Genomic DNA, 14,563 nt, shown 5'->3' on the forward strand with positions numbered 1-14,563 from the left:
GATATCAATTTATCAGCCCATCACGGGTGTATGTAAGGGAGGGGTTAATCTAGACGAGAGAAACCCCCCCTAAATCTGGGTATCACTGTTCGGAGAGGCATGTATGGGATCAATATCTCAAAGGAATGCTGATCCCTGTAGTGCCATATTGGAGGATCCTAGGGTGCCTCCAGGTGAGTTGGCTCTCAATTTAGAAATACAGAAATATATCAATCAAAGTTGGGCTATTATTGTGTACTGTAGGACCAGTGCCGTAACTAAGGGTGTGCTCACCCATCGCCCCTGCATCTGGCTTGCAGGCATTCCCCGTGATTGTGCCCCACCTAATATGATGTCACATGGAGAAGGGGAGAGGTCTGCACCGGCTGCCGTGACCCTTAATTCTGGCTCTGTTTAGGACCACCTAAGCACAGGCGCCTTGTCGCAGTGGGTGACTTATCATGTATTTGCCAATATGTGTGACTGAGTTCTCTGCAATATATTATTATGTAGGATACTGGCCCATTGCAGAGAGCTGGGGGAGATTGTGTGAAGTGTAAGACGCCTTAATCAGACATAATAAACCGTAAGGTATTGATCACAGGAGAGGGCAGAAATACTAACTGCTATGGCCAAATGGAGAGGAGAGCTCGATGCTTTAGCTCTATAAGGATTAAATGAGCATTTGCTTTTACATTATTTTAGTAATTGTTTTCTCTATTTTTCCATTCTACTTTATACTTTTGGTTTCTTTTTTGAATCATTACATAAATATTATTGATAATTTAATTTTTTTATTTCCGCTGTTGGAATACAGCACCTGACAAATTAGTACACTGTGAATTTATATTTGAGAGTCATGTATTGTTTTATCTTAGAGAAAAAGATATACTGCGCTCAGCTAGCAAACATTACTAACGTGCGGTATCTATGAACCAAGTATGGAGTTAATCTATGTTTAGCACGTATGATATGATAAGACAATATGTAACAAATACTTAGTAGACAATGTGGATATTATGTAATAAGAAATTATTTATTTTCAAAGTTGGCTAAACCATATAGAGTGGAAAACCTGCACATGCACACAAACAAACAATACAGTGAACATATTAGAAACATAAAAAGAGGATTGGAAGAGCACAATCTGTCAAACCACTTCCTAATTCATCACGACAGTGATCCAAAATTACTAAAATTTCTATCATACGTGCTAAACATAGATTAACTCCATACTTGGTTCATAGATACCGCACGTTAGTAATGTTTGCTAGCTGAGCGCAGTATATCTTTTTCTCTGTCAATACTTAAGGATCTGGTCAGATATCCTATACAGCAGCTCGCTTGCATCCTATGCCCTCTAGAAATCTTGGTGCGCTAGTATCCATTTGTTTTCTTCATAATCATTTCCTGTCTGACAATTTACTAACAGCAAAAGACCCCCTTTTTTAGATGGGACTTTTAGACATCAGATTGAACAGACAAGGTAGGGCCCACACCGCCTTTGCAGATCTAGTTAAAGAACCCCCACTGATCAACCATGGGGACACTTTCTGTAAAACATTCCTCAAACTAGAGAAATTGATTACTAGGGAAACTAGGATCTGGTGGGACACGCACACTTTGAAGTGCTATCGAGATAATAATATTATCCCGAAAGGTCTACGTATCAAGAAAACACCCAGCCATAATCTAGAGGATCTGTCTTTCATGAAAGAATGGAATGACATCCTATCAGACTGTTCTTATAAGCTGATCCAATTAATAATAGACAATCATGAAAAGCAATTACAAATCCTAGATGAAGAAATTAAGTCACTAGATCTAGCATTAGATCCCTACAAGAACGAAAAGGAATTCATCACCCTGTCCACCCTTACATTAAATAGAGTCATTAAAGGAGAGACCAAAATAATAGAAACTAAAAAGAATAAAATACTCAGAGATAAATGTGGACAGAACAAACCCTCACTCAGGACGTCAAAACACAGGAGAACGACTAACAAAGAATCAAAAAAGAAGAATTTTTCCACAAATAAGAATTTAGGAACACCCATTTATCACAAACTAAATCTGACATATCAACAATATATGTCAAGACTCCACAATACCAACAAAAATAATACATTCCATACCACAAAACTACCATCACAAAGAGATCAACAAGATAAAGAACATTTATCTGATCTATCCACCTGTAGTTCTGTAACAGAGACATCCTTTTCCATTCATGAGATTGAGGATGATCCAATCTATGAGGATTTAGCTAGGACTTCCTTAGATATAGGTTGGCATATTAGCGACCTAACGGAAACATAAAAAGCAAACATATACAGCCCTCAAACACAATCCCGGGAACCATCAATTCTGAAGAATGTGTTTCCCAACCACAGGTTTTTTTAGAAGAGTCTCTGCACAAAACACCTCTAATATTACACAATATGAACCTGAACCCAGGAAAAAGGAAATTAGATGCACAAGAAGGGGATGTAGGGGGGAGAGAAAAAAGCAAGACACGGAAAAACATGATCACAGAATCCAATACATCAGGACGAGGTATATTCAATCTGAGCAATATCACTTTAACAGACGAACATTTGCAGCTTTTAGACAAAGGCCTAAAGTTTGCTCCAACAAACAACATTAATAAATTCCCGACGTACCTAGATCTGCACAAGTTTACTCGCAAACTGGCTTTAAAGAAATATTTTTCATCCATCAATCCCGTAGAAATAAGGAACACAGAGCACAATAACATCAATAGACTCACGGATTTAAAACCAGTATCAACATTTTATCCCAGTCATATAAAAGGGGCACATGTGGAAACTTTCACCAGATTGGTGGAGAAAGACATAGAGAATATACACACCAACAATAAACATGATAATTTGACAAAAAAAGAAAGGAATACATTACGAGCACTACAGGAGGATCATTCTATCATTATAAAACCTGCAGATAAGGGGGGAGGTATTGTAATCCTTAACAAAGCAGACTACATGGAAGAGGCACAGAGACTTCTAAGTGACACAACAACATATAAGGTTTTGACCAATGATCCCACACAACAATACGCACAGGAATTAAAGATCCACCTACTCAAAGGTAGTAGCTTAGGTGTTTTGACTAAACAAGAACACCAATTCATTGAAACAAAAAATCCAATAATTCCAGTATTTTATTATCTGCCAAAGGTGCATAAAAATAAGAACAAACCACCGGGGAGACCAATTATATCTGGGATAGGGTCCCTGACTTCTAACTTGTCTGAATACATAGACCACATATTACAACCGTATGTGATACAACAAACCACATACTTGAAAGACACCACCCAGATCCTGAACATTCTAAATGACATAAAGTGGGAGGAGGATTTCTGGCTAGTGACAACTGACATCACTTCCCTATATACGGTATACGGTCATAGACCATACTCAAGGCATCGCCAGCATCAGATACCACCTAAATAAAAATGACTCTCTCACAGATACTCAATGGGACTTTATAATTGACAGCATTCAGTTCATCCTTAAACATAATTATGTTTGGTACAACGATCAATTTTTCCTGCAAACCACTGGCACTGCCATGGGCACAAGGTTTGCCCCGAGCTACGCCAACCTCTTCATGAGTTGGTGGGAGGACCACCATATCTGGAGAGGGGCAGAGTTTGGGGCAAACCTCGTGCTATGGAAGAGATACATAGACGATGTCTTCTTCATTTGGCGAGGGGATGAAGCCACTTTGAAACAATTTCTGACCATTCTTAATACCAACGATAATCAACTAGTGTTTACAGCTAATTACAGTAAGGAGACGATAGAGTTTTTAGATCTCAATATATTCACAGAAAAAGGGAAGATTCAAACCAACACCTACAAAAAAGAAGTAGATGTGAATAGTTTTATTTTAGCTACCAGCTGGCATCACCCCACTTGGCTCAAGACCATCCCTAAAGGGCAGTTCACGAGACTACGGAGGAACTGCTCAAAAATAAGTGATTATAAGACACAAGGCCAAAATTTAGCGGAGCAGTTTCTTGAGAAGGAATACGACAAAAACTCGGTCTTCAAAACATTTCATGAAGAAGAAATGAGTAATAGACAAGAGCTACTGGAATATAAAAACAGCAATAATAGACAGACCAAGTTCAAGGATGAAGTTCTTTTCATCACGCAGTATTCAAAACAAGCAAAAGATGTCAGGCGCATCCTGAACAAACATTACTACATTACAAACATTACAATACTACTTGGTGATGACACATTGGCTAAACACCTACCTCCAAATCCGAAAATCATCTTTAATAAAGCACCAGATCTAAGAAAAAAGATCATACATAACCATATCCCACCCAAACAACTCAAACAAACCACTTTAGACAATTCCAACAACAAAGGCTTTTTCCACTGCGGCAATTGCTTAGGTTGTAGAAATTATGGCTACAGATCGACAAAACCAATCATGACATTTACATCTAGCACGACAGGAAAGGAATACCCCATTAAAAGTACGATAACATGCAACACAAAAGGGGTTATTTACATGCTTGAATGTAGCTGTAATAAACAGTACATAGGCAGGACCATAAGACCTTTAAAAACCTGTGTGAGTGAACATATTAGAAATATAAAAAGAGGATTGGAAGAGCACAATCTGTCAAACCACTTCCTAATTCATCACGACAGTGATCCAAAATTACTAAAATTTCTTGGTCTAGAACAAGTGACACACAATTGGAGAGGTGGGGATTACGAGCATAAGATGAACACCAGAGAGCTTGAATGGATATATGAACTTAAGACATTTGCCCCCCGAGGGCATAATTTAGACAACGAAATTAAATCCATCATATGTAAAAAAAGAAACTAAACAGTATCTCTGAGTTAATTAATTATTGTCAATAGAAGCACCACAACGTCATTTTAGCCCGTACTGGACATCACATACAGTGTGTCTAGAACCACCATCACTCATATCATTTATACCTTCACCACTAAGTCGTGTATGCAAATCCAATGCTACCTAAAATATAGAGCTCAGGATGAATTAGATACTTCTGCAGATAATTTAATATCAGTCTATCACTGTCTATTATTTGGAATATATGGGAAATAAACTTACTACTATAATTTTCATCTAGTATCTGCTAATATGGGGGTACTCTCTTTGGTAGAATACTGGCGTAGCATTATATATTATTAATTAGGACATGTCTTATGTATGAATATCATATGCATACCCAATTTATACTGTCCCAGTACTTAATGTAATAGATTCTTACCTTTGCTTTTATCTATAATAGACTTAATACATATACTGCTGTGGATTAGGTGTAGAGTATATATTCACACTGATGCAAGTCTATTCTATTGCTAATTAGCACTCTAAATCCTCCCAGTGTGCATGTGACCAATCAGAGAGAAGAAACTCTGCTATTTAACACTGACAGGAACAGAACACATTACTACTTGAGAAAGGCCATCCAGGCAGAAACGCGTTGGAGTTATCCCACACATCCAAGCATTTGCTGTTTTTATTGTGGCTACCAGTACGAGTGTGCGCTGCAGACTAAGAATATCCAGACTGAATTAATTACCCATTCAACACACGTGACCACCGATCAGGTGATCACATCACGGAGGAGACTACTAGCAACTCTACCATCTGGAGGAACATAGCCGGCAGGGGAAGGAGCGGTGAATCTCAGGGTGAGACAGGTAAGTCACCGGTTACACAGGGGGAGACGCACGGCACGCTACTCAAGTGAGCGGCGGTGCCGGGCAGTCTCCCGTTGGACACAGTGTCATCCCCGGTGTTGCAGGTCGGAGGCAGCTTGGTCATTCAGGCAACCTCCGATACTGACACGGTGAGTGGATCACACTGCAAACCAGGAGGCTACTGCTCCCCGGCATATACACCGTACTCTTGTCCCCGTGAAGATCATCCCGGGCACCATACCTCAGACTGTACTTTTTACCACTTCTTGCTGCCACTACAGCAGGACGCCGCTTTCTGACTAAAAGACTGACATCAAGCATCCAGATTCATTTGGGATCGTGCACGCTAGTGCACCTTATTACTTTTAGTAATATCACTCCTTGGCCTGATATTCACTATCCATTTACCATATCCTGACACATATATCCTATGGTCCTTGAATAGTCAATGCTGATTTGTTTTCATTCCCAACTGATCTGGTAGGATATTGTTTGTTTGTGTGCATGTGCAGGTTTTCCACTCTATATGGTTTAGCCAACTTTGAAAATAAATCATTTCTTATTACATAATATCCACATTGTCTACTAAGTATTTGTTACATATTGTCTTATCATATCATACGTGCTAAACATAGATTAACTCCATACTTGGTTCATAGATACCGCACGTTAGTAATGTTTGCTAGCTGAGCGCAGTATATCTTTTTCTCTGTCAATACTTAAGGATCTGGTCAGATATCCTATACAGCAGCTCGCTTGCATCCTATGCCCTCTAGAAATCTTGGGGCCTGATTCAGAGCCGTTCGCTATTTGCGGTCGTTCGTTCAAAAACAAGGGGTGGCTATTCAAATGATCCGTTCGCAAATTGCAGTCTGTTCCCACCTCTAAGTCTGAACGAGCGAGCAAAACATACGCTCGTTTATTTGATAAAAACGCCCCCTGGCCGCACGCACCATACGTCATGTCCGCTATTTATTAGATTCATCGAGTACATCGTACAGCGTATGAACTGCTCGCTATTCTTGTGGTTGGTGTTTTCAACCGCTATTTTGCGAGCAGTTCTGAGTTAAAAAAAACCAAGTGACGTGGTCAATGACGCTGCTTTGTTAATTATGCACTCCCTTAAAACGCCCGTTTTGACCTTTAAGCACGCCTGCGTTCGGATCTCCACTCCCCGTTTTCAAGCACCTTCCCCTGTTACCACCCACATACGCCTCATTCTGTCACTCAAAATAGCAGGCCCTCGCTATATTGCGTACCAACGATTTTCGGCCGCACTGACTGGTTCGCGCATGCGTACTAAAAACCGTACGCATGCGCAGATGTGCGAACATCGCTCGGAACGAGCATACTGCCGCTAGCGAGTGGCTCTGAATGAGGGCCTTGGTGCGCTAGTATCCACTTGTTTTCTTCATAATTGTTTTATCTTAGCCTCTTTGTTATGGATTTGTATCATACTTGGCAACTCTCCCTGATTGTCAGGGATACCCATAGCAGCAATCTCCCTGACTCCCTGAAAGTCTAGCAATCTCCCTGATTGCACCTTACCCCCATTATGTAGCTGTTATATAAAAAAAACAGAGATATACATTCAAATGGGATCATTAGTATTATTTCCCTGCATTGGTTATAAGGCACAATGATCCCTATGTCTACATGTATTTTCTGATAAGTATCAGTGTGTTTTCACCAACAAATATATCTTAGTAACCACTTTGGGGCTCATTCACATTTGGATGTAAGTCAATTTTATGGCGCGCCTCTCAGATGTAGCAGTACACGCCCACTTTACTGCCGCCCTTATAGATGTTGCTTTCACAATCTTCCTGAAAAGTTTTTTCAAAAGTAGTATGATTTGTATCATTTTAGTACTATGAGCCTCATTTACTAATGAGTTTTATCACCAAAACGAGTGATAAATGTCACTGTGTATGATAAATGGGGCTCCAGCCAATCAACTCCCAACTGTCAACTGTTAGAGAAATGTCAGTTGGGAGCTGATTGGCTGGAGCACCATTTATCATACACAATAAATGGGGGCCTATATCTGTTAGCAGCTGTGGCATAGTAAAGGGCTTACCACGTGTATCTAACAGAGATGCTCTAATAGCTACCTCAATTTGTGGCTGTAATGAAGCCTTGAAAACAGATGAAACAGAGCACCTGCTCTAATCGCTATACAGGGCATATGACAGAATCAGAGGGAGGAAAACATGGGTGTGACACCTGTCAATCAGGCTGGGGCTGTTAGAGGAGGTCATAGGGTAGATTTAGGGTAAGGGGGGAGGGTAGGTTTAGGCACCGTTGGGGGAGGGTTAGGTTTAGGCACCACAGAGGGAGGGTTAGGGTTAGTGGTAGGGAGAGGGGGAGAGTTAGGATACTGACTGGCAAGTGTCGGTATCCTAACCCTGTCGGAATGCTGTCGTCGGGATTCTGACAGATAGGATCCCAAGCACCGGCATCCTGCACCCAACCCTTTCAGGTTACCTGAGGATCTTTAAAATGTGGCAGTTGGTGATACACCCGTGCCCCGCTAGGTGACATGGAAAACGTGAACTGTGTTCTGGTCCTGAAGATTGTGTTTGAGAACCTCTGTGGTAGAGAAAGTGACTACTTGTGTTTGGACACGTGACACACTGAATGTTTTCTTGGTATTTTGGTATTGTTTGATTGCGTATATATACCATTGCCATTGGATCAAATTTCGGCCCTAGATATTCTTGTAATCACTTGTTACTAAACTTAAATGGTGCACCAACCAATCAGCTCCTAACTGTCATTTGACAGTCAAATGACAGTTAGAAGCCGAGTGGTTGGAGCCCCATTTAAGATTAGTAACAAGTGATAACAAGAATATCACATGTTAATAAATCTGTGCCTTAATCTGGCTGGGAATAAAATGCATTTGGCTGCTTAGAAGAGAAGTGCTGTTTAAGCTGCCAGTTACTTACAGATGTGTCCTTATACATCTTTGCTGCAATCTAAGTCATAATGCAATGTGACTAGAACGCACCTGTGCCGATTCATTTAATTGTGGGTGACCACCCACAGCTATTGCGAGCGGCCAGGTTGATGGTCGCAATGGTCAAGACCATCGCAACCATCTGGCTTGCGACAAGACCCTTGCGGTAGGGTCTCGTCTGCCGCAAGCCCCAGTGAGCTTCCGGCTCTAAATAGTTTTGCCCCCAAATGGCAAGCGTTCCATCGGGAATGCCTCCATTTGGCCGGCCACCCCCCCTTCCTGCCCACCAAATGGGGTGAGCTATCAATCACCATCAACAGCTCGCCCCCTTTGGTGTGAGACCTGGAGCGACGGAGCGCCCGTCGCTAGCTGGGTCTCGCGCATGCGCATGACGGAACCGGCTCAGTCGTGCGCATGCCCAGTGGGCAAATATCAACCCGGTTGCGATCGCTCAGCGCTTGCGACTGGGTCTGCATCAGGCCTTATGTTCCCTACCACATGCTCACACACAGACACACTAGGGTTAATTTTTATTGTGAGACAATTGACCTACCAATATATTTTTGGAGTGTGAGAGGAAACCGGAGTACCCGGAGGAAAACCAGGCAAGCACAGGGAGAATATACACACTCCACACAGTTAGGGCCGTAGTGGGAATCAAACCCACAACCTCACTGCTGTGAGGCAGTAATGCTAACCATTACACCATCTGTGCTTCCCAAGTGGGAAGCTTGACCTAGCGGCTCACTCATACCAGGCAAGTCACTCTGTGTGGCGTATTGAGGCTAGATGTATGAGGACACATCTATATTGGGTTGCAACACAACACGTTGTTGAGGCTTTGTGTCAGATAAGATATGTAAGATAAGTAGCTACACTCTTCTCATCCTCCTACTCTACTACCTCTCTTCTTGATCCTATACCCTCACAAATCAGTAAAGCTCTGTCTCCTGTACTCATTCCACACTTAACTAAAATCTGTAATCTCTCTTTCTCTACTGGTATATTTACATCACTGTTCAAGCATGCAGTGATCACTCCCATTTTGAAAAAACAGAATTCTGACCCTAACTCTCTCTCAAATTACCGTCCTATCTCCCAGCTCCCTTGCCCCTCCAAGCTGCTGGAGAGACTTGCCTACACTCACCTCACACACTTTCTTAACACCCACAACTTATTGGATCCATTTCAGTCAGGCTTTCATTCTCAACACTCCACTGAGACAGCACTGACTAAGGTAGTAAATGATCTGATCACTGCCAAGGCTAAAGGCCTTTATTCACTTCTAATTCTTCTAAATCTCTCTGCTGCCCTTGACACTGTTGACCACTCTCTTCTCATACAAACACTACAATCCCTAGGTCTTCAAGACACAGCTCTTTCTTGGTTCTCATCCTACCTATCTAATCGCTCTTTTACTGTTTGCTTTTCTGATTCTACCTCCACTTCGTTACCTCTATCAGTTGGAGTACCACAAGGTTCAGTATTAGGTCCTCTGCTTTTCTCAATATATACCACCTCTCTTGGCAAACTAATCAGCTCTTTTGGTTTTCAATATCATCTATATGCGGATGATACTCAAATCTACCTATCCTCCCCAGATTTGTCACCATCTGTGCTGGTCCGTGTCACTGAATGTCTCTCTGCCATTTAATCTTGGATGTCATATCGCCACCTCAAACTTAATATTTCTAAAACAGAATTAATTATATTTCCACCGGCCAATAGTAGTTACCAACCTGATATCTCTATTACTGTTGACAACTCGACAATCAACCCCACCTCACAAGCTCGCTGCCTAGGTGTCATCCTTGACTCTGAACTGTCTTTTGTTCCACACATTCAATCTGTCTCCAAATCCTGTTACATACGTCTAAAAAACAGAGCCAAAATTCGACCATATCTTATGCAAGACACTGCAAAAACTCTAATACACGCACTCATAATTATCCGCATTGACTATTGCAATAGTCTCCTTATTAGTCTTCCCAAAAACAGGCTCTCCTCACTACAATCCATTTTGAATGCAGCTGCGAGGTTGATCTTTCTCACCAAACGTTCAGTGTCTGCTGATCCACTCTGTCAGTCCCTCCATTGGCTGTCGGTCTTTGACCGTATTCAAAGCTATTAACCAAACCATACCAACATACATCTCTTCACTTATCTCAAAATATATATATATGTTAAACATGTTGACAATTATAAACTCTGACACAGTCCAGAATTAGACCACCAACAGCTGTCTTTTATCTAAAAAGAGAATAAGCCATTTACAGACAGTATAGACTTGAGTTACATCAATGCTCCTCTCCACCCATTGTGCACATGTGTCCAGTAGCTCACATTACAGGGAACACATTGCAGTTAAAAACTATAGCCATTTAATGCAATGATCACTGTGCAAAACTGCAAATTATTATATATATATATATATATTTTTTTTTTAACTTACAGGGAATGTATCTGTGTCCTGACTTGCTGTGTTAGTCACTGAAAACCATTGTAAAAGATGAGTATTACAAAAATATTTCTCCTCACCCTTTTCGAAGGTAAAATGAATACATGTTTTAAATAACTATGTAAACACCATAGGATAAATCTAATGACATGTCCATGTACCTTTCAGGGCTCCAGTCAGGTTTTTTCTGTCAGAGATGGGAGTTCCCTTCTGCAATGGTGGCTCTGATTGGTTCCTGTGTGGAGATCCCCTGCACTTACTCACCTGCCGTGGAGTCTGAGAAATCCTATGTTGTATGGTACTTACATGATGGGGTGTATTATATAGAGATTTTTAATAGCAGAATATCCTTATTAATAAATGATGACTACATAAATCGAACCTCATTGGCACCTGGAGGAAGCTGCTCTCTGAGGATAGACCCAGTGAGAAGATCGGATAGAGGCCAATATTATCCAGGAGTAGCAGGAAGTGACAGCATTAATGCATTCAGCAGGAATGATAGGACTATTGCTCTTGCTGTGACAGGTAAACGTTTATATGCAAAGTCGTAAGTCAAAGGGGTGCATTTACTAATGCTTCTAAAAAAAAATGGAGGTGTTACTTAGAAACCAATCAGATTCTGTCTATTATATTCTAGAATGCAATAGAGAAATGATAGACAATCTAATTGGTTGCTATCGGCAACACCACCACATTAAAAAAAAAAAAGCTTTAGTAAATCTGCTCCAAAGAATTTAAGTTACAGTATGTATGAAGACCGGAACAGGGAAAAAATACAGCTGTAATTATTTTAGAATGTTTAATAAATATGAAGACAAATAGGGACTGTTGCAGACTTAAGTGTTTGCCTGTTTGAGGAACGTACACTGATTGTGCCCCCCCCTGGATTTGCGCTGGGCTGAGGGACTCACAGCACCCCCATTCGCATTACTGGTAGGCAAAACTTATGTGACACACAATGATAGATGGATTCAAGGCAACAACATGCATTTTAGGGACCTTAATATCATATAAGCAGCATCCCAGTGACTTCCATAAATTACTGTCAGTTTCCCAATGGCTGATAAACAATACAAGCATGATCCCAATGACTGCCATACAATACAGACATCATCCCAGTGACCACTAAACAATACAGAGTGCATTGCAAAGAGCATCATACAACAGAGCGCATCCCAGAGATGCAATACATAGTACACCCAAGTGATTGCTATACAATACAGATAGTTTCCCAGTGGCAATATAGAGAGCATTCCAGTAAGCATCATACTATACGTACAGTACACTATCTCAGAGACCACCATACAATAAGGAGAGCATCCTAATGACTTCAAAATAACAATAAGCAGCATGGCTCCTACATAGGAAGGTATAAAGGGTGGCACTTTATGCGGGCAGCCATTGGAACTCCTGCTCTCCACTGCCAATCTGGATGAATAAAAACAAAATCACACAAGGTGGCTTCCATGCTTTCCCATAAGACCAACAGCCCACTTTGAATAGTTCTAGTGTGACCAATGGCTAATCCGCTCTTGTTTTCCTCTTCAACAGAAATAGAGAATGATTTCAAGCAAAATAACTTGTTTTCCAATATCAAAATTAATATCAGAAGATATTTTTTCAACTTCAATTTATTACACTTTCAAATAAATATATTGCTTCTTATTATAAATACATTACTATCTTTAAAAGTTGTATTTTTAGTTAATCTGCCCCCTCCCCCCCTTTTTTTATATTCCCTTATTTCATATTACAACATCATCACATCTTACATTAATAAAGTAATAATTGTACTGATTATTAAAACACCTAAGAGCACTACAGCACCATCATTGTCAAATTACTTATTACAGATGAAATGCGTAGGTTTTTCAGAACAGACATTTGGTCACACATTTGAGGGGCCTATTCATCACATTACTTCTGTAGCTACAACATGCGGAAATGTCTGTTTCTGTATGTTTAAGGCATAATTAGGTATCATGGTTATTTAACAAAGTTAGAAAGCGAGAGAAGCTAGAGATACAGTGTATCTTGTTTTGTGAGGAACACCTATTGCAACATCTGGTTCCAAAGTTTCCTATGGGGACAGAATTCTTAGGTCTATTTAAAAAGAATAGTATTTTTAGAACTTGTTTGCTGTGGATTGCACAATCAAAATATGGTAATAGCACACTTACAGTACTTCTATGGAACATACCAATAGAAGGGTGATCTACGGGCTGGAGCTGATCATGATGCCCATTACAACTACTCCATTTTGCATATATATGGTCAATTTGCACAGTTGCTCAGCTGGATAGCTCCAGCTACTGTATTACTTAATTATTTATTTCAGGACAGGCTTTTATTGGAGCGTGTGTCCCAACAACAACCCTATGAGACCTGTTACAGCTGAGCGGCCACAGAGGGGCACCACCACATAGTGGGAACAGTACCACCATGCCGCATCCTTTTAGCTCTTCCAAGAGGCCCAGATGCAGTCTGGGTGTGTCACTAAAGATGGTGACGCACCGGTGTGACATCATAGGTCATGTCACTGTATGTCATCTCCAACAGCACACAATGTGTGAGTCACTGACTCTGAGGCAGACTGCACAGTTGTGGTGCTAAGGGGGTGAGGACAGTGATGAAGGCTGATGTCATTGAGGGGAGAAGGACGGTGATGAGGGCTGAGGTGATATGGGGCTGAAGTGAATTGGGATTGAGGTAATGAGGGCTGAGGGGCTGAGGTTGGTGATGATTGGTTGAGGTGATGAGGGATTGGGGATGGTGATGAGGGGCTGAGGTGATGAGGGGCTGAGGACAGGGATGAGGGGATAAATGGGAAGAGGTGATGAGGGGCTACAGATGATAATGAGATGTTGAGAGCTGAGGCAATATGGGGTTGTAGCCCTATGGGGCTAAGGTGATATGGGACTGAGGTGATATGGGGTTGAAGTGATATGAGACTGAGATGATGCAGGCTGAGGTGATGAGAGGTTGAAGATGGGGCTGAGGGGATGAGGTGATGAGGGCTGAGGGACAGGTTGGTAGAAGTAATGAGGGATGGACATTAATGAGGGCTGAGGGCCTATGGCTGAGGGCCTATGGGGCTAAGGACGGAGCTGAGGTGATGAGGGTTGAGGACAGAGATGAGGGACTGAGGATGGTGATGAGTTGATGAAGAGCTGAGGTGATTATGTTAGTTATATGGGTCTGAGGACAGTGATTAGGTGATGAGAGGATGAGGATGGTGATGAGAGGCTGAGGATGGTGGTGATGGGCTAAGGATGGTTATGAGGGGCTAAAATTGTTGATGAGGGCTGAGGACTGTGCTGCGGTGATGAGGCCCTGAGGATAGTAATTAGGGGCTTAGGATGGTACTGAGTTGATAAGACGAGGACAATTATGAGGGATTGAGTACAGTGATGAGGTACTGGGGGCTAATGATGG

The 14,563-nt window shown here is 41.4% G+C and overlaps 1 protein-coding gene across 1 annotated transcript in view; it reads left to right on the forward strand.

Annotated features, from left to right (window-relative positions):
- Positions 1 to 14,563, forward strand: part of LOC148509076 (B-cell receptor CD22-like) — a 52,657-nt gene that overhangs the window by 2,724 nt on the left and 35,370 nt on the right. The window contains exons 2-3 of the mRNA XM_088443618.1: positions 11,122 to 11,216; positions 11,294 to 11,653. Of these exons, the coding sequence (XP_088299744.1) occupies positions 11,177 to 11,216; positions 11,294 to 11,653 (400 nt within the window). The 5' untranslated portion in view covers positions 11,122 to 11,176. The remainder of the gene's footprint in view (positions 1 to 11,121; positions 11,217 to 11,293; positions 11,654 to 14,563) is intronic.

The sequence above is a fragment of the Taudactylus pleione genome, unplaced genomic scaffold (genome assembly GCF_031769625.1).
Source record: "Taudactylus pleione unplaced genomic scaffold, aTauple2 ptg000332l, whole genome shotgun sequence".
Taxonomy (NCBI): Eukaryota; Metazoa; Chordata; class Amphibia; order Anura; family Myobatrachidae; genus Taudactylus; species Taudactylus pleione.